At 44.3% G+C, this 20690-nt stretch overlaps 1 protein-coding gene across 8 annotated transcripts in view; it reads left to right on the top strand.

Annotated features, from left to right (window-relative positions):
• Positions 1-20690, top strand: part of epha7 (eph receptor A7) — a 407810-nt gene that overhangs the window by 343345 nt on the left and 43775 nt on the right. For 5 of the 8 annotated variants that reach the window (XM_072499509.1, XM_072499504.1, XM_072499503.1 and 2 more), the window contains 3 exons: positions 7726-7851; positions 12632-12817; positions 16204-16265. In XM_072499509.1, coding sequence (XP_072355610.1) covers positions 7726-7851; positions 12632-12817; positions 16204-16265 — 374 coding nt within the window. The remainder of the gene's footprint in view (positions 1-7725; positions 7852-12631; positions 12818-16203; positions 16266-20690) is intronic. The other 3 variants (XM_072499507.1, XM_072499506.1, XM_072499510.1) reach the window with 1 other exon arrangement.

Genomic DNA, 20690 nt, shown 5'->3' with positions numbered 1-20690 from the left:
AAGGTACTGAGGGAGATAGTAAATGGGTGACCAAAAGACAGAGCAAGAGTAGGAAGGCAGTGCAGGTGTCCTCTGCGGTCATCTCCCTGTAAAACAGATATACCGCTTTGGATACTGTTGAGGGAGATGGCTCACCAGGGGAAGGCAGCAGCAGCCAGGTTCATGGCACCGTGGCTGGCTCTGCTGCGCAGCTGGGCGGAAAGAAGAATGGCAGGGCTATAGTGATAGGGGACTCAATTGTAAGGGGAATAGACAGGCGGTTCTGTGGACGCAATCGAGACTCCAGGATGGTATGTTGCCTCCCTGGTGTCTCGGAGCGGCTGCAGGACATTCTGGGGGCGGAGGGTGAACAGCCAGCTGTTGTGGTGCAAATAGGCACCAACGATATAGGTAAAAAAAGGGATGAGGTCCTACAAGCTGAATTTAGGGAGCTAGGAGTTAAACTAAAAAGTAGGACCTCAAAGGTAGTAATCTCAGGATTGCTACCAGTGCCACGAGCTAGTCAGAGTAGGAATGTCAGGATAGAGAGGATGAATACGCGGCTCGAGAGATGGTGCAAGAGGGAGGGATTCAAATTCCTGGGACATTGGAACTGGTTCTGGGGGAGGTGGGACCAGTACAAACCGGACGGTCTGCACCTGGGCAGGACTGGAACCGATATCCTAGGGGGGGGGTTTGCTAGAGCTGTTGGGGAGAGTTTAAACTAATGTGGCAGGGGGATGGGAACCAATGCAGGAAGTTGGAAGGTAGTAAAACAGGGACAGAAATAAAAGGCAGTAAGGGGGAAAGTGTAAGGCAGAGAAGCCATAGTCAAAAATCAAAAAGGGCGACAGTACAAGGTACAGTGACTGAGGGGAGCTCAGTGAATAGGACCAGGAATACTAAAAGAAATAAAACGGGAAGTGAAAACATTAATGGTAAGCGACGCGGCAGTTTGTTACAGGAATATATGGGTTCGACGACAAGGAAAATTAGGAGACAGGTTAAGAGGAAATATAACTTAGGAGAGGTTACTGATCGAGGTATTAAGATTCAGAACAGAGGTAAAAAAGCCAACATAAGTGTACTTTACCTGAATGCTCGTAGTATTCGGAATAAGGTAAATGAGTTGATGGAGCAAATCATCGTGAATGACTATGATTTAGTGGCCATTACTGAAACATGGTTAAAGGATGGTCACGACTGGGAGTTAAATATCCGAGGGTATCAAACCTTTCGGAAGGACAGAGTGGATGGTAAGGGAGGTGGTGTAGCTCTGTTATTTAAGGATGACATCCGGGCAACAGTAAGGGATGACATCGGTGCTATGGAGGATAAGGTTGAATCCATTTGGGTGGAAATCAGGAATAGTAAGGCTAAAAAGTCACTGATAGGAGTAATCTATAGGCGACCAAATAGTAACATTATGGTGGGGCAGCAATAAACAAAGAAATAACAGATGCATGTAGAAATGGTACAGCAGTTATCATGGGGGATTTTAATCTACATGTCGATTGGTTTAACCAGGTCGGTCAAGGCAGCCTTGAGGAGTTTATAGAATGTATCCGCGATAGTTTCCTAGAACAGTATGTAATGGAACCTACGAGGGAACAAGCGGTGCTAGATCTGATCCTGTGTAATGAGACAGGATTGATTCAGGATCTCATAGTTAGGGATCCTCTCCGAAGGAGCGATCACAATATGGTGGAATTTAAAATACAGATGGAGGGTGAGAAGGTAAAATCAAGCACTAGAGTTTTGTGCTTAAACAAAGGAGATTACAATGGGATGAGAGAAGAACTATCTAAGGTAGACTGGGAGCAAAGACTTTATAGTGAAACAGTTGAGAAACAGTGGAGAACCTTCCAAGTGACTTTTCACAGTGCTCAGCAAAGGTTTATACCAACAAAAAGGAAGGACGGTAAACAGAGGGAAAATCGACCGTGGATATCTAAGGAAATAAGGGAGAGTATCAAATTGAAGGAAAAAACATACAAAGTAGCAAAGATCAGTGGGAGACTAGAGGACTGGGAAATCTTTAGGGGGCAACAGAAAGCTACTAAAAAAGCTATAAAGAAGAGCAAGATAGATTATGAGAGTAAACTTGCTCAGAATATAAAAACAGATAGTAAAAGTTTCTACAAATACATAAAACAAAAAAGAGTGGCTAAGGTAAATATTGGTCCTTTAGAGGATGAGAAGGGAGATTTAGTAATGGGAGATAAGGAAATGGCTGAGGAACTGAACAGGTTTCTTGGGTCGGTCTTCACAGTGGAAGACACAAATAACATGCCAGTGACTGATGGAAATGAGGCTATGACAGGTGAGGACCTTGAGAGGATTGTTATCACCAAGGAGGTAGTGATGGGCAAGCTAATGGGGCTAAAGGTAGACAAGTCTCCTGGACCTGATGGAATGCATCCCAGAGTGCTAAGAGATGGCTAGGGAAATTGCAAATGCACTAGTGATAATTTACCAAAATTCACTAGACTCTGGGGTGGTCCCGGCGGATTGGAAATTAGCAGACGTGACACCACTGTTTAAAAAAGGAGGTAGGCAGAAAGCGGGTAATTATAGGCCAGTGAGCTTAACTTCGGTAGTAGGGAAGATGCTGGAATCTATCATCAAGGAAGAAAAAAGCGAGGCATCTGGATGGAAATTGTCCCATTGGACAGGCGCAGCATGGGTTCATAAAGGGCAGGTCGTGCCTAACTAATTTAGTGGAATTTTTTGAGGACATTAACAGTGCGGTAGATAACGGGGAGCCAATGGATGTGGTGTATCTGGATTTCCAGAAAGCCTTTGACAAGGTGCCACACAAAAGGTTGTTGCATAAGATAAAGATGCATGGCATTAAGGGGAAAGTAGTAGCATGGATAGAGGATTGGTTAATTAATAGAAAGCAAAGAGTGGGGATTAATGGGTGTTTCTCTGGTTGGCAATCAGTAGCTAGTGGTGTCCCTCAGGGATCAGTGTTGGGCCCACAACTGTTCACAATTTACATAGATGATTTGGAGTTGGAGACCAAGGGCAATGTGTCCAAGTTTGCAGACGACACTAAGATAAGTGGTAAAGCAAAAAGTGCAGAGGATACTGGAAGTCTGCAGAGGGATTTGGATAGGCTAAGTGAATGGGCTAGGGTCTGGCAGATGGAATACAATGTTGACAAATGTGAGGTTATCCATTTTGGTAGGAATAACAGCAAAAGGGATTATTATTTAAATGATAAAATATTAAAACATGCTGCTGTGCAGAGAGACCTGGTGTGCTAGTGCATGAGTCGCAAAAAGTTGGTTTTCAGGTGCAACAGGTGATTAAGAAGGCAAATGGAATTTTGTCCTTCATTGCTAGAGGGATGGAGTTTAAGACTAGGGAGGTTCTGCTGCAATTGTATAAGGTGTTAGTGAGGCCACACCTGGAGTATTGTGTTCCGTTTTGGTCTCCTTACTTGAGAAAGGACGTACTGGCACTGGAGGGTGTGCAGAGGAGATTCACTAGGTTAATCCCAGAGCTGAAGGGGTTGGATTACGAGGAGAGGTTGAGTAGACTGGGACTGTACTCGTTGGAATTTAGAAGGATGAGGGGGGATCTTATAGAAACATATAAGATTATGAAGGGAATAGATAGGATAGATGCGGGCAGGTTGTTTCCACTGGCGGGTGAAAGCAGAACTAGTGGGCATAGCCTCAAAATAAGGGGAAGTAGATTTAGGACTGAGTTTAGGAGGAACTTCTTCACCCAAAGGGTTGTGAATCTATGGAATTCCTTGCCCAGTGAAGCAGTAGAGGCTCATTCATTAAATGTTTTTAAGATAAAGATAGATAGTTTTTTGAAGAATAAAGGGATTAAGGGTTATGGTGTTCCGGCCGGAAAGTGGAGCTGAGTCCACAAAAGATCAGCCATGATCTCATTGAATGGTGGAGCAGGCTCGAGGGGCCAGATGGCCTACTCCTGCTCCTAGTTCTTATGTTTCCCCTGAGAGGCTACCCCCACTCCCCCCCCCCCCCCCCAATAGTATCCAAAGCAGCACATCTGTTCGAGAGGGGGATAACTTTCCTGAGTCTTTTACTGTTCCTGATGGTCATCCATTCCATTTCTGCCTGTGAAATCCTCACCTGCGGTGTGATCACCGCTAAGTGATCACCGCTAAATATGCTCTCCATGACATGCTCAGCATCCCGGATGCTCCACTGTGAGTCCACCCGCAGCTCCAGTTCCGAAATCCAGTTAGCTATAAGCTGCACTTGAACATACCTTCTGCAGACATGGTCATCAGGGATTCAATTCCTCAATTCCCACATTCTGCAGGAGGAGCATATCGGGTCTGACGTCTCCTGCCATGACATCCCTCTCGATTAAGCTATTTACTCCCTTAACATAACTTATGTTAACTAGGGGTATTATTTACGTTGGCTAGGAACCTTGTTTCTTTCCAAACACTTCTATTATAATTTTACAGTGCTATTCTATACACCTTTTTTTTTACACCCTACCTTAGTTTTAAGCAATGAATTACTTTAGTAAATTGAAAATATTCACCAGGAATTACCCACTACCCCGACAATGAAAATTCAACCCAATGTCTCCAATATCTCCACTTACATTAATACCTCCTATTGTAATTTGCAGGCTTACACCTTATTATTTCCAAAGTAGACATTTTAATTAAAGCACGTATTTATGTTCTAATAATAAACTCATTTAATCATTTTACACTTAGAAATCCCAATATCAAGACGATTTTATAGCATTGGCTTAGATATGAATTATCATAAAAGCTTAATCAACAGACTTTGTGTGAAGGCCGGCAAGGTGGCACAGTGGTTAGCACTGCTGCCTCACAGCGCCAAGGACCCGGGTTCGATCCCACCCCAGGTCACTGTCCGTATGGAGTTTGCACATTCTCCCCATGTCTGCGTGGGTCTCACCCACACAACCAAAAGATGTGCAGGGTAGGTGGATTGGCCATGCTAAACTGCCCCTTAATTAGAAAAAAAAGGAATTGGGCACTATAAATTTATTTTTTAAAAACAGACTTTGCATGAGAGTGTATAAATGAATGCGTGTGTGTGTTTAAAGGCAGTCATTGGTCTGTATGTACAAGTATTTGTGTCTTTATTTTGTTTTATTCATTCATGGGATGTGGGCCTCACTGGCTGAGCCAGCATTTATTGCCCATCCCTGAGGGCATTTAAGAGTAAACCATAGTATAGGCACATATAAGGCTGTATATACAGTGTGTGTGTATATGTGTGTATCTGCTTGCGTGTTTGTATAAGTACATGTATATATGATGTCAATCACAGTTGGAATTTATTCACTACTTGTTCATTTTAAAATGCATCACTTACCAGCAGCAAAACGTCACGAAAGCTACTCGTGTACTGACGGCCAAGATTCAGACCCCACAGTCCATCAGTCATCAGTTTGGAAACTTTGGCTGGATTTCACTTGAATCTTGCCTTCACTAACCTCAGCCTAATGTCTCCATGGCAGCCCATAATGCTAACTGCCTAAAGCAAATCATTAATTAAGCAAGACGTGCTGTCATGTCCAAGGCTGGGTAGCTTTGAGGTTAGGTGGCAGCGATGAAGGTATGTGGAAAAAATCTCTCCAAAGCCTAGGTGTGCACTCCTGACTAGCACAGACAAATAAACATATGGGCAACATATAAATCTGACTGCATTTGCAAACATTTTCTGTTCGGCAAATTGACAACAGATATATTAATACGTTTCACTTTATGACCCAATTTGTCATGCATATTGCCAGACAGCTTGGGATAAGACATTCATATTCAATTATGGGACAACTTGAATAGACAAAACAATTATAAGTATGAACAGGGATAATCAGTTGGTATTAATCCACTGTAATTCTGAAAACTAGGTAATGCCTAAAACAAAAATTGATTTTTATCTGTGTCATAAATCTCGGGTAGTTGGATCGTAATATGGAGCAATAAGAGTTTGAGTTAATCCTGTTGCAATAATACAAATTATCACATCTAACTACTGCAGTGCCTCTGGTATTAAAGTAGTTAACAAAAGTTGCAGTGGATTTCTTGCCAGGCTTTTCATGTCTGTTTTTTATTAAATCCTAGAAACATCCCAAACCTAGTGCCAATTTCTGCAATTATCACAATATCAGAATAACCTGTATAACTTTGGACACTAAGGGGCAATTTTAGCATGACCAATCCATCTAACCTGCACATCGTTGGACCCAAGGCTGAAACTGAACTGGAGGGCAGTAGAATGGCACAGTGGTGAGCACTACAGCCTGACCGCATTGGCGACCCGGGTTCGATTCCGGCCTTGGGTGGCTATCTGTGCAGGGTTTGCATGTTCACCCCATGTCTGCGTGGGTTTCCTCAGGGTGCTCTAGTTTCCTCCTATAATCTCCTCGGTGTGCAGGTTAGATGGTTTGGCCATACTAAAATTGCCCCTTAGTGTCCAAAGATGTGAAGGTTAGGTGGATTGAACATGGGCAGCGTTATGGGGATGGGCAGGAAGTGGGCCTCGATAGAGTTTTCTTTTGTGAGTCAGTGCAGATGATGGGCTGAATGACCTCCTTTTGCACTGTAGGGATTCAATGGAATCTGTGGCAGGATGACCATGGGACTTTCCTGGTGTCTCTGCTGTAGCCACTCGTGCATACGTTTACTGAGCTACTGGTGTAGTATCCTTCATTCTCCATCTTGAATAAACGCTGATTTTGTTTAATATTTTCAGGTCTTGTAATTTTGAATTAAATGATGGTTAATTTGAGGCATTCAATCACTCCGTACTCTTCCGGACTGCAACAGTGCACTAGCTCCAGCTGCCAACTGTTCATTTATTCTCTCTAGAACAGTAGCATGAACGTTCAGGACATGCTTTTAAAACAGGCTGGAGGAAAATGATGAATATGACTGCTGAAAGTCCTTTGGCCATTAACCTGAACATGAAGAAATCTTGATTCATAGAAATGCTGCCAAGAAACTGAGAGAAGCAATAAAATTAGACAAAAACGTGAATGCTGGAAATATGAAACGCAGGTTCTAGTTTGTGATCCTTATCAAAACCAAAAAGAAAGATAAGCAAATTCCTCTGTCAACCATAAATTGTGGGTCATGCACAGAGATGTATCAATTGCTATTACTAAATGGAAAACTGCTAGATGATTTGCAACGGCCAACCTGGTCATGTTTCCTGTTTTCACTTCTTTTGAAAGGTTATACTAACTTGTTTTTTCCAAAGGATGACGGACCTGCTGCATGTTTCCAGGAATATCTGTGCAAGCATTTATAGTGCCCAAGATGAAGTGGCCTTAGTTTCGCTGATGTATCATTAGTGCAAAGCCTAATGTTCCCATTCAGCCATTTTCCCTGGGTCAAACCTGAGTTTTGACTTTGTCCTATGTTACTGGGAAACAGCTTAAAACAGCAGTACTGCGGCTATTAGAAAATAAATCCAACAATTTGAATTAGATGGCAGTTTTGAAATCATGACTTTTTGTTTTAAACTCAGTATAGATCGAAGAATATGGCCATGAAGCATTTCCAACTGGCACAAATCCTCAGGTTACTGCTGATGCAGCCAGTCAGTAAATCTGATTTTAGTGCATTGTTTACAGGATCACTTTTCAGTCATTCCTTGCCACAGAATGGACTGAATCAGCGCAGATCGAAAGATATGTGCAGTGATGTTCCCATGCATGCACGTAGTAATTCATCACGATCAATCTTCCCTCACTTTACTACAGTTAAATTACCAGGTTCAAGAACGTACATCGATCCAGAAACCTACGAGGACCCTAACCGTGCAGTCCATCAATTTGCCAAGGAATTAGATGCTTCCTGCATTAAGATTGAAAGAGTGATTGGAGCAGGTGAGTCTGTTACTGGCGAGTGATTGAACTATTCCGCTTAAGTAATATTGAAAGCCATCTATCTCGGGTGACACCACTTTGCCCCAGAGAATGAGAGGCCAGTAAAATATTTTCCATTCTATTGGCATTTGAACTATGATTTAACAGATATCAAAAGGTGAGATGAAGGTCTGGCCCCCTAAGTGTGTACCTTACACGAATTCTAGTGTGAATTATAAAAAACAAATTAGGAGTGGGAGAAAAACCACGAGGCCTAACAAGCCCATTTCTTTGTCAGATCTTAATTGCACCTTCTTTTGCTACACCTTAATTTTCCTAAAGCACGTCTAATTTGTTATTCCTTGAACCTATTTATACTGTGCACCTCGGTGGTCTTTTCAAGTAACTTTTATTCCACAACTCTAGAGTGAAAACACTACATTGCACATGACTTTCCTTTCTTCATCCTACTTTCCTGCTGGAGCACAGACTGGGATAGCTATAATTCCTATTGGTCCAGATTCCCCATAATAAATGTTATGCCAAACCTCCAGAGAATCTCAAATGATTGAAACTTGTTGGTCAAGGAAAAAAGGTGCACATTTTTCTCAGCTCCGTGGAGAGAGGTAGTGGGGGCTAGGAAAATAGTAGGGAGCTGCTTCAAGACTGAGTATGTTTCCCATAGCTGGGTCATGGATGGGCTGCCCGCTCCATAAAACAAATGAGCAAATGAGGGCTAAATAGCTGGCTTGCAATGCAGAACAATGCCTGCAGGGCGGGTTCCATTCCCGTACCGGCCTCCCCGAATAGGCGCCGGAATGTGGTGACTTGGGGCTTTTCACAGTAACTTCATTGAAGCCTACTTGTGACAATAAGCAATTATTATGATTATTATTAATTTAAATAGTTAAGATCGCAATTGGGGTGATTATTCGAGTGCACCAGGATTCTGCTGGCAGCTGAACAGCCCACTCGGCTACCGTAAGTGTAAGCTGCCAGCTCAATGGAGGCAGCCTCTCCTGTGGCAAACTGGAGGTACATCAGAGGCAGGGGCTATATGCCCGATTGTCAGAGCCACAGGAAGGAAAGTCCACCCCTGCCAGCCTAATGTTACTCCCAGAGGGCTTTCTCCTCAGTTCCTCTGATTGGGCTGACAGCATCAAGAGCCTGCCTAGCGGCGAATGTGGAGGTGGCCAATAGGAGCCAGCCTCCAGGGAGATTTCGGGTCGGTCTCGCTGCTGGCTCATGTGACCCAGAACTCCCATTTGGTCCTGATGTTGGGATCCTGGTGAACACGGGAATATCCTGCCCCAAATCTCCCCAAAACAGAATTTTGCTATGGCCGGGATAGAATCATATCCATGTCATTGCCCATCACATGGGGACAATGTTTTGTTTTTAAATATCCAGGACAAATTCCCTACCAAATGATAGATGTGGCCATTTGTTTTACTGTTAGCAGGAATTGTGAATTCAGGTTTAACAGCTCTGATTTCCATTCTGAGAACATTTAAATATGTAAATAAATAAAAATTGTTTACCCTCCAGAGGGATGTTAGCCAAAGACAACCCATGGCTATCAGGGGATGACATGTTTCTCATCTGAAAACACAGCTGACCCACAGTTGACAATCAGGAAGGGGTCAAGCATTTCAGCTTCTCCATTGAAGCCCAAGACCTGCCACACAAGTGGACAAACAGTGCCCTCTGTTCATTTGCACCAACGCAGAAGGAAGAAACAGTTTGGACCAGTGTTCTAATTTCCATGTTCGACTGTTTTTTCCTTCTGGGAAACTTTTGAGTGGCCTAAACAATGAACTTTAACCAGCCTTTGGCAGTCCCGTTAAATGACAACCGAAGAAATTTTTTTTTGAGACCATGAGCAGCAAAGTAGCTGCTTCTGGGGCAATTAAATAAAAGAACAACTGGCCACTGCCTCGGAGTGCCAGTCTCCATCAGTATTTTACCCATGGCAAGGGGAGGTTCATGCCATGCAGAAGCCCAACAGCTTTAGCTGTGGAGGCTGGTGCTGGACAAGAGAGGACAAACTCCTTTGTAGGCCCTCTGGGTCCAGCGGATACAAGCCCCTCAAGGTCATTCACCCCTTTAACCCCTCCTCTCCCCCCCCCCCCCCCCCCCCCCAGCCTCTGGAACCCAGTACCGCACCTCCATGCCCCTTCGCCATCTTTAGCTAGGCTCCATGTTGGGACTGCTTGTAGCTGCAGCAATGGCCACCACTTCTAGCTGGCACAGCTGGGACTACAGAGCTATTGGCTACTCGATTGGCTGGCAGCTCACTGAGGTGGAACTTCCTCCCAAGATAGGGACAGAATTCTTGCCTTAAAGCAATTAATGCTGCTCGTAGCGTTAAATTACTGTGAAGCAACCGCTGAGATCATGGAATCATAGAATTTACAGTGCAGAAGGAGGCCATTCGGACCATCTAGTCTGCACCTGCCCTTGGAAAGAGCACCCCACCAAAGCCCAAACCTCCACCCCACCCGGTAACCCAGTAACCCAACCCAACCTTTTTGGACATTAAGGGCAATTTAGCATGGCCAATCCACCTAACCTGCACATCTTTGGACTGTGGGAGGAAACCGGAGCACCCGGAGGAAACCCACGCACACACTGGGAGAACGTGCAGACTCCGCACAAGACAGTGACCCAAACCGGGAATCAACCTGGGACCCTGGAGCTGTGAAGCAACTGTGCTAACCACAGTACTACCGTGCCCCCCCATGGGTGACCTTTTAGCCAGGGGAGCAGACATTGCAAAATGCTGCAAAATTCAGCCCAATAGGATAAGCTTTGAATTCACATACTCTCAAACCATAAAAAATACACCCATATGCAGAAGTAGTTCAACATTTTCAATCTGGGTCAGTTTTATAGGTTGGGCTCTTCGAGGTTACCATTTGTCTTTTCTTTTAAAAATAACATGACTCATATAACACTTGCAACCCTTAGCATTAAGGCTGTCAAAGAATAGAGTGAAAGTGAATAATCAGATTTCTTATTTACTACACCATTACGTAACAGTGACACCACTCAACAAAAAAAGTAATTAACTAAGCATGTGGCAAGGTATGGACAACGTTCAGGCTTGGGCTAAAAAGTCACAAGTGACATTCATACCACACAAGTGCTAGGCTAGTCAATGACCACCTTCTGTAAGGGAGAACCTAAACCTCTCTCCATGACACTCAATGCCATTACCCTCACTGAATCCCCCCCACTATCAATAACCTGGGGGTTAGCATTGATCAAAAAGTGAACTGGCCCAGTCATATAATTTTTTTTAAAATTTAGAGTACCCAATTATTTTTTCCAATTAAGGGGCAATTTAGAGTGGCCAATCCACATTCTTTTGGGTTGTGGGGGTGAAACCCACGCAGACACTGGGAGAATGTGCAAATTCCTCACGGACAGTGACCCAGGGCCGGGATTCGAACCCGGGTCCTCAGCGTCGTAGGCAACAATGCTAACCACTGTGCCACCGTGTTGCTCCCCAGTCATATAAATAATGTGGTTACAACAGTATGTCAGTGACTGGGAATCTACAGCAAGTGATTCCCTGAAGCCTGTCCACCATCTACAAGTCACAAGTCAGGAGAGTGTTGGGATTCCCTCTGCTTGCTTGAATGTGCGCAGCTCCAATGAAACTCAAGAAGCTCGTCACCATCCAAGATAAAACAACCTGCTTGATTCGGTACAGTATAAGGGTCTGGCATAGAAAGGGCTAACGGAACTGAGTATAGTATCACCCGCACTGTGATACAAAGGAACACATGACCTGAGTCCAGAGGGCAGTCCTTTACTGGACAGAGACGTGTATAGAGGAAAGCATGGAGACAGTTCTGAGCTCAAACCTTATCCTATATTATGTATATAGTTACTGGTAGTTAATAAACATGGTTAAATTATACAATTCTCAAAACTTCTTTATGAGACTTACCGAATTACACACACATTACAACAATCGGCATCTGATACATCTTAAAATGTTCACTCCCTTCACCATTGATGCACAGTGGCAACAGTGCGTACCATCTACAAGATGCACTGCTTGCTGCATCACAAAGGGTCTTTCGACAACACCTTCGAAACATGCAACCTATACCACCTAGAAAGACAAGGGCAGCAGATCCATGGGAACACCAACACTGCAAGTTCCCCTCCAAGTTATATACCATCCTGACTTGTGACTATCCTAATGTTCCTTCACTGTCACTGGGTCAAAATCCGAGATTTCCTTCCCTAACAGCACAGTGGGTGTACCTACACTAGAGGGACTGTAGGACTCAGCATTACCTTCTTGAGGATAAGTAGAATTGGGTAATGAATGTTGACCCTGTCAACAATACTCACATCTTGTGAATGAATAACAAATGTTCCGTGCACAGTAAAATAACTACCATTAGTTCCAACCACAGTCAATTAAATCGATGCAACCTTCTTTCGAACCTGTTTTAGTTTCATCAAATGGTCAAAGTATATATATTGTTGATGGGAAAACATTTTTTTTTAATCTTCAAAAGCAAGAGGAACTTAGGTGATGAGTAATATTCCTGCACATGTTACTTTATCATAACTTAATTTTTTTTCCCCCGATTTTACCCCCCAAAATTGTTGAGCACCACTTGCGGTAGATTAACTTTCGAGAAGACGTCGTTTACACCTGAATTCTTCAGGTACTAAAGGGAGCATTCAGATGACCTGGAAGTAATCACTTCATGAAAAGAAACACGTTTATTCTCACATTTCCACTCTGATTGAACTATCCCTTTCTTTTCCACAGGCGAGTTTGGAGAAGTGTGCAGTGGCCGTCTAAAGTTGCCTGGAAAAAGAGATGTGTCAGTCGCAATTAAAACATTAAAAGTGGGTTTCACTGAAAAACAGCGAAGGGACTTTCTCTGCGAAGCAAGCATCATGGGACAGTTTGATCACCCTAATGTGGTTCATTTGGAAGGAGTCGTTACCAGGGGTATGAATCAGAGACTATTACAACACAGAATGAGGCCATGAGGCCCCTCAAATGCACCAGCTCTCTTAAAGAGCAATCCAAAATTAAACCCGCTCCGCAACAGTTTTCCCATATTCCTGCAGTTTTTTTTTCCTTTTTAGTATTTAGTAACTTTCAAGCCACTCTTGAAAGTTACTATTTAAATTGTTTCCTCCACCCTATCGGGCAGTGAATTTAAAACTCTACCGACTCACTGCATAAAAAGTTATCCTCATTCAGTTCTAGTTCTTTTGCCAATCAACCTATCTATGCCCTCTCAGTTATTGACCCTGCAACCATTGGAAACAGTTTCTCTTTATTTATTCTGCCTAATGCTTGAAGATCTTAAGCACCTCTATCAAATCTCTTCTGAGCTTTGCCCAGTCTCTGGAGGAGCTGCAGCTTCTCCAGTATATCCAGGCATCTGTAACCCCTCATCCCTGGAACCATTCTGGCAAGGTCAAATTGTTAGACTTGTGTGGGTGGCTGTAAGGAACTTTGTGAAGCTGACCAGCTCCAGCCTGGCAGGAACAAGAGTGACAGTGCTGTCATTGTTTTATTTGATGGTAAATAGTGCAAGTTTGGACAAAAAAAAAACGTAACCAACCTTTCCATAATCTGCCCCAGCTCCCCATTTGTCCTGGCACGTTCAAGAGACAGAGCCCCTCATTTTTTGAAGACTATGCACAGATAGCCGCCAACGCAATGACTGCCGATGGTGTCAGACCTCCTTTCCCGCCACTCCCTCCCCCCACCCACCCTGCAGGAACATAAACCAGGATTGTTCCTGCCTCCCAATTCCTGCCTCAAAGGGGAAAATACGGCCCATAGTGTTTCCTTCTTTAGGCCATTGCTAAGTTCCATTTCCTATTATGAGCCCATGTTCAGTGGAAACTAAATTGACACTACACAAGCTAATTTCACACAGAATCCTTGCAGGCAGCAGAGAAAGGAGATTGCTATCATTCAGCCTGGGGTCAGTGTACCATCCCACTACTCCACACAGCACGTCTTCCGCAAAGTTTACAAATTAATGGTTGTTTAGAATTAAGGTTTGAAAAGTAGATGATTAGCTTCCGATCAAAGAGGGATTGAAAAATTACAACTAAATGCATCTTATATTTTTTAAATTTGTGTTGCTTTTTTACAACCAATATAAAGCACAGCTATTATCAAAATCCAAAATGTGCACCCGACATTTTTTTAAATCATCACCTTAATCGAAATACAGTATAAATAATAAAAAGTACAAAATAAATTTTATAGTACAAAAATTATGTACTTAGATATCAAATTGGCCTAAAATATTTTGGAAGTCGGTGCTTTCCCACAGGAACACAGTTAGCAAATCCACAGGCGAGTTTCTTCCCATCCCCTATTATGTTCCCAATCACCACTAAACTCCCTACCTCTTTATAACTTAGATCAGAAGAAGTGGAGAAGAGAAATTTGGTCATTGTGCTATCCAGTTATATTTGAATAACAACTCAGTCACAAGCTTTACAAATTAAGGCACATTTTGTAAATGCAAAGTGCAGAAATCATGGCCATTCAGGGGAATTAACTAAATCTCGCCGCCAAGATTTGCATTTCTGAGTTTGCACACGATTTGGCAGCAAGCTTTAGTTAATCCACCTGACATGGGAATCTCAGTGAACGCAGCCAGTAAAACACAGCCATATTCTTCAACATTTTCTTAAATATGTTTTTATCCTTTGATCTTACCCTGTATTGTTTTCTACAATTCTTTAGACGTTCCTTTTCCAAAAATTTATCAAATTGTTTTTACATTATGACTACCATATTTTAAAAGTAAGCTTAAACTATTTGGTCTCATCTATTTACAATCTTCCAATTGTATGTGTTCCCTTTTGAAATCCAACAGCCAACTGCAAACCACTTTTCTTTACCTTAGTAATTCTTAAAAATTCAAGTTCTCCTGGTTCCCTATGATCAAACCATTAGCCTGAACACCCTTCTTATGATGTTTGACTTTTGAAGTCTTTCTGTCCCTAATTCAATTAAATCAGTCAATACCTCACAAGCTTATTTTCCAGTATATGAGAATAAGACAGTGATACCACCAACAAAAAGAAACAAAAAAAACTAATTTTCCTGACAGGAAATTTGCCAGCTGATATGTCCCTCAAATCCTCCCTGGGATGAAGCACCATTCTTCCTCTTGATAATAGCTTGATTTGATATTGTTACACATATCAGCTTTCAGTTTCCACTTGCTGCCAGAATTAATGAGAATTATATATAACCATTGGAAACTGACAAACTAGTAGCAGTGGAGGCATGGCCTGTGATAGGGACACTGATAGAACCTGCAGTCTTGGGTGAGTACACACTGATTAATTCAACAACCTGGTTTGGGAATACATTACCACAGCCTGGAATGGAGCATGCCAGATAGAGCAAAAGTATGAGGTGCCGATGCTAATAAAAAGAAAAGGCTATCACAAATTTTTCATTTCTGGAATGGCAGTGCCTTTAATCCCAATAAATATTGTTCTTAATCCTTACTTAATTTATTTTCTGTTATTCAACATGCTTAACACTGCTGCTTAGTGTGTCATGTTCACCATGTGTTCAAAAAGATTTTGTTTGGCTCAGCTTAAAGAAAATTCAAAATTAAACCCACTCTTTCATCCTTTTTCACAATCTTACCAGCAATGAAGGACTACTTTTCCTTTCCCATAGTGTCTGCCTGAATTCCACCAACCTAATGTTTACATAATTGTAAATTTGTCAATTGGAATCAATACAAAATGAAAACCTGATGGGACCCGGTACTTTTTAAGGTCCCACTGCTGCCTCCACACTCATATCCTGGGTGCTTTTACCCAACCCAGTACAATGAAATGGACACAATATCATGTTGCTGTGATTTTAAAGTCTGCATCAATGGTGGTAGTTTTCTGTCTTTTAGCTTTGACAAAGGGTTACCTGGACTCGAAACATTAGCTCTTTTCTCTCCATACAGATTCAGCCAGACCTGCTGAGATTTTCCAGCATTTTCTCTTTGGTTTCAGATTCCAGCATCCGCAGTAATTTGCTTTTATCCAGTGTTATTTTTCCTGTTATTGAGGTGGGAATGAGGGCTTGGTTTTATTGGCAGAAATACAGGACCTAGAGTATCAATCATATCAGAAACCCTTTTGGTTTATTGTGTGATTGCATCCACCAATTACTTGCATCCTTAAATGCAGCATAATTAACAGCCTGGAACTGTAGCTGGTTCCAAGCAGCAGCTGCAAGCTGTGCCAAGCACTTTGAAAACTATCAAATGTATCAAACGAGAAAGTTTCAGCAGCCACCCAGAGGAATTTGTCATTTACAGTAAACTCACTTTATTTGTGCAGGAAAACCAATTATGATTGTAATCGAATACATGGAGAATGGAGCTCTGGATGCTTTCCTTCGGGTAAGTAACAAAACAAATAGAATTCTAAACATTGTTGTGAAGCAGTGATGGGCAACCTGGGCTAGAGAGTGGGCTGCATGTGTGGCCCTCCTTCATCTCAGTGGGTGGCAAGATTGAAATCAGTCTTGCTCACTAGTCATGACCCCATGAATAAGGGGCGAGATTCTCTGACCCCCCGCCGGGTCGGAGAATCGCCGGGGGCTGGCGTGAATCCCGCCCCCGCAGGTTGCCGAAGTCTCCGGCACCGGATATTCAGCGGGGGCGGGAATCGCGCCGCGCCGGTTTGCGGGCCCCCCCGCTTGATTCTCCGGCCCGGATGGGCCGAAGTCCCGCCGCTAAAATCCTGTCTCGCTGGCGTAAATTAAACCACCTACCTTACTGGCGGGACAAGGTGGCGCGGGCGGGGTCCTGGGGGGGGCGCGGGGCGATCTGGCCCCGGGGGGTGCCCCCACGGTGGCCTGGCCCGCGATGGGAGCCCACCGATCCGCGGGCGGGCCTGTGCCGTGGGGGCACTCTTTCCCTTCCGCCTCCGCCACAGTCTCCACCATGGCGGAGGCGGAAGAGACTCCCTTCACTCCATGCGCCGCCCGGAGATGTCATTTCTGCCCCAGCTGACGGGGCACCAAAGGCCTTTTCCGCCAGCTGGCGGGGCGGAAATTCGTCCGGCGCCAACCTAGCCCCTCAAGGTTGGGGCTCGGCCCCCAAAGATGCGGAGCATTCCGCACCTTTGGGGCGGCGCGATGCCCGTCTGATTTGCGCCGTTTTGGGCGCCAGTCGGCGGACATCGCGCCGTTTCCAGACAATTTCACCCAAGATTAAATTCATTTAATATACAACAGACATTTCAGAATGAGTTATAGAAAATGCTTATTCATCTATGTACAACTTCCTCATTTCCAAGCTCCAACATTAATGACTCGGTCCACCTCCAACATTAATGACTCGGTCCACCTCCAACTCTAGTAGCAGTTCCCTTCAACTGTGACTCAGCTCAAGTTCCCTCGCAAGTATCCTTGGATACATCTCCATTACCATGCCACGAAAATAACCATAATGTTTATAAAGATTATCTATGATTGACAGGTCCTCACCACATCAAAAGAAGTTAAGTGCTTTCTGCTGAGAAAAAGAGGAAATGAAAGCACATTTCCTAGATGCTTATAAACATTGTGGTTAGTTTAACAGCCGGGTACTTGAGATGCATTCAAGCATGAAGGGAAATGAAAATAATCAATCCAGACACCTGGCTGCCTGGAAGCAATTACCCTGTCAGTTACAGCCTACTAAAAGCTGTTTATTTTTGAAAGTGAATAGAAGCCTCACAGATCAAAGGATCTGAGAGGTTTAAAGCCTTGTGATGTGTTTTGGCTTTGTATGAAGCTACACTTGCTGCTTTCAACACTCCTGTTGCAGGCAGCAGGTCTAAGCAGTGACTTTTCACTGTTTCTGCCTGTACTGTTCTTTTGCTTCCAGACAGGAGTGACTGATGAATGATGGGAGGCCTCTGGTAGGGGCGTGGTTGTCTGATATGTGTATGGTCTCTGATAGTGAGGTCTGTGGTGGGGGGGGTGTTGATTCATCCTCAGGGAATCACCCTGTGTGTGCGTGTCGTTCCTAGCGTCAGACTAGACCAGGGGAGATTCTACTCTGGCAGGAGACCTTAATCTCTCAAGAATGCAGCCCTACGTCTGGTGCCAGGCAGGAAAGTCGGCATGATTCCCGCTGGATGGTGGGACAGCTGAACGTACACAATCTTCCCCTGTTCAACTCGTTAACTATTCATCCTCATGGAGCTTTGCGAATCTTGTGGTGGGGCAGACAGGATTATGCCAGCCATGCCATTACCTCATGGGGTCCCAAATCCTGGCATCGTATTTAAAGAGTACCTGGAAAGCCATTCACTCACTGCAGGCCAGGAGTTCCATTATTCCTCCTGAGTCCTTGCAGCCGCAGCTCGTACTGGAGAAGCTGGCAGATGAGAGCAACTAAATCACTGGAGGTGCGAGAGTGCCTCTCTATTATTTGTAGATGAAAGCATCGCCTGTGATACATCCATGGTCATGTCAATGCTCACCATTGCAGTGAACTCTGTTCACCAGCATCTTGACCGTCTTGAGGTCCCGCTGGGGCTTGCTGTGAAGCTCCTCATGGTCCTGTGCCAACCTACAATGGGCCGTCCTCCACCACTGAATGAGAGCCAATCGCAAGGCAGGATTGCCTACAGCCTGCACCATTGCCAGATCTGTGAATATATTGAAATGATACATTTCATGAGCATACCCTTTCCTGGTTTCTCTCCATCTCAAAGCCAACAGGCCATTGCTGAGCACTTCAACTGGCCTCCCGTCTAGACATGGCAACATCACCCCATCCTTTCCAGGTGAAGGACATCCTGGAGGACCAGAGATGATTGTTCCTCTCATTCATACATGTCTGCACACTTTTGAACAGGGTGATGAGAGCCACATGCGCTAAGCCTCCGTCAGGCACTATGGGACTAATTCAACCAAAACATTTCTCAGTGTCATTTCTAAGTGGGCGTGTTTGGGTGAATTCCAGACCAGTATACACGCACACATTTTGTTGGGCCTTGGAGAGTTTCTCCCTGGTCTAGCCCACATTTACTCGCCAAGAGACCAGCTTCTCAGAGATCATTTTGAAAGGAAACCCCGATCTTTATAAGCGAGCCTGACGGTCCCACATACTCCCCACCCAAGAGCAATGCCACCCCCACGGATATGGGCATTAACCCCCCTTCCAAGTGAGGACTACCCGCTATGGGGTTGTTGAGGGCCTCCCCACTTTTCAGGCACCCTCAAACCTCCCTTTTGGGCCCCCACTTCCCACCTTCTGCGCCTGCGCTGGGCCCGGTTGCTGAATTGCACCCTATTACGCTTGCCTCCACTATCGTCAAGACTCCAGGTCGGATTTGAAAAATAGTATGCATCACCTTCCAACATCAGTCCATCATCTTCTACCCTCACCGTGGCATCCACCAACTTCCCCCATCACCCTTGACCCGCCCAATAACAATATTCCTCTCTCCTCATCACCCTTGACCTTCCTGCTGTGACTCTAGATCCTATAATGATACAACTGCACATGCCTTCCTTCCCTTCAGAGTCGACACCTGTTGCCATCCCCATGCCTGCCTTGACCCTGACCCCTGCCCCATTATCTGAACCACCTGTTTAGTCCCCCTTCATGATTCCTGGCTGCTTTTGTTATCGGTACTCAGGAGAATTGCAGTTATCCACGGTCTCCAATAAGGCGAAAGCAGCGTCCATTGACCTCAAGGTCGTGGAAGGGATGAAGCTCACCACCACTTATATACAGTCGTGGAACTGAACGTTCTAAATTCTCATTGCCAGGGAACTTAATTTGAAGGGCTAACTTAGTTCCAGTGAGGTGGATTATTAATGAGCATGCATGAGATGCTAATGCTGTAAATTGGGTTCTGACATTGTTTGTCAGGAAGCTCAGCCTGCTTTTAACCGCCTTGAAGGTCAGGTGAACAAAATCCAAACAGCTTATCATGCTGCCGAGAAATAGATTTTTTGTCTCCTGCCAAATTAAATACCCCCACTCGCCACAATACCCACTGCTGGTGGGATTAGAAGATTTCCCCCTGTCACTTTTTACTCATTTGCACTCAGTCTCCGCTGCAGTTTTGACTATGGCTTGGATTTGGACAGATTCGCCACTGATTGTCTGGCTATGGTATATTGAGAAAAATTGAATAAAAATACACTCATTTGGAATGCTGCTCAGTGAAATCTTCAATATCCACCCAAACAACAGGAAACACCCCCACCGGCAGCCAGCCAATGGGGTTTTCCGTTGTGGGCACCCCCACGCCATCAGGTAATCTGCAGGCGTGAGTGCGCTGCCGCCGAAGTGGAGGATCCCGCTGTCGGAGAATCCAGTAGAATGTCTTGCTCAAAGAGTCATACCTCAGTCCTACTCTAAAGTGTCAGCCTAAGTTATGTGCTCAAATCCTGGAGTGGGACATCCAAGTAAGAGTTTTCGGACTCAAAGTTGAACAGATTGTGCTATCAAGATGGCAGACCTGAGATTACAAGTACTGTAAAGGCTTTACCAATTTGTTAGTATTTTTGGTTTAAATGCATTATTGTATTAATTAATTGCTACGAGATAGTAATGAGATCAAGGCTTGAAATGAGCCATTAATAATGTGTTGCACAAGGGCAGCACGGTGGCACAGTGGTTAGCACTGCTGCCTCACAGCGCCGGGGTCCCAGGTTCGATTCTGGGTCACTGTCCGTGCGGAGTTTGCACATTCTCCCTGTGTTTGCGTGGGTTTCGCCCCCACAACCCAAAGATGTGCAGGATAGGTGGATTGGCCACGCTAAATTGCCCCTTAATTGCAAAAAATAATTGGGTACTCTAAATTTTTTTCCAATA

Source organism: Scyliorhinus torazame, chromosome 4 (genome assembly GCF_047496885.1).
Source record: "Scyliorhinus torazame isolate Kashiwa2021f chromosome 4, sScyTor2.1, whole genome shotgun sequence".
Lineage (NCBI taxonomy): Eukaryota > Metazoa > Chordata > Chondrichthyes > Carcharhiniformes > Scyliorhinidae > Scyliorhinus > Scyliorhinus torazame.
This window is presented reverse-complemented; position numbering and strand designations above follow the sequence as displayed.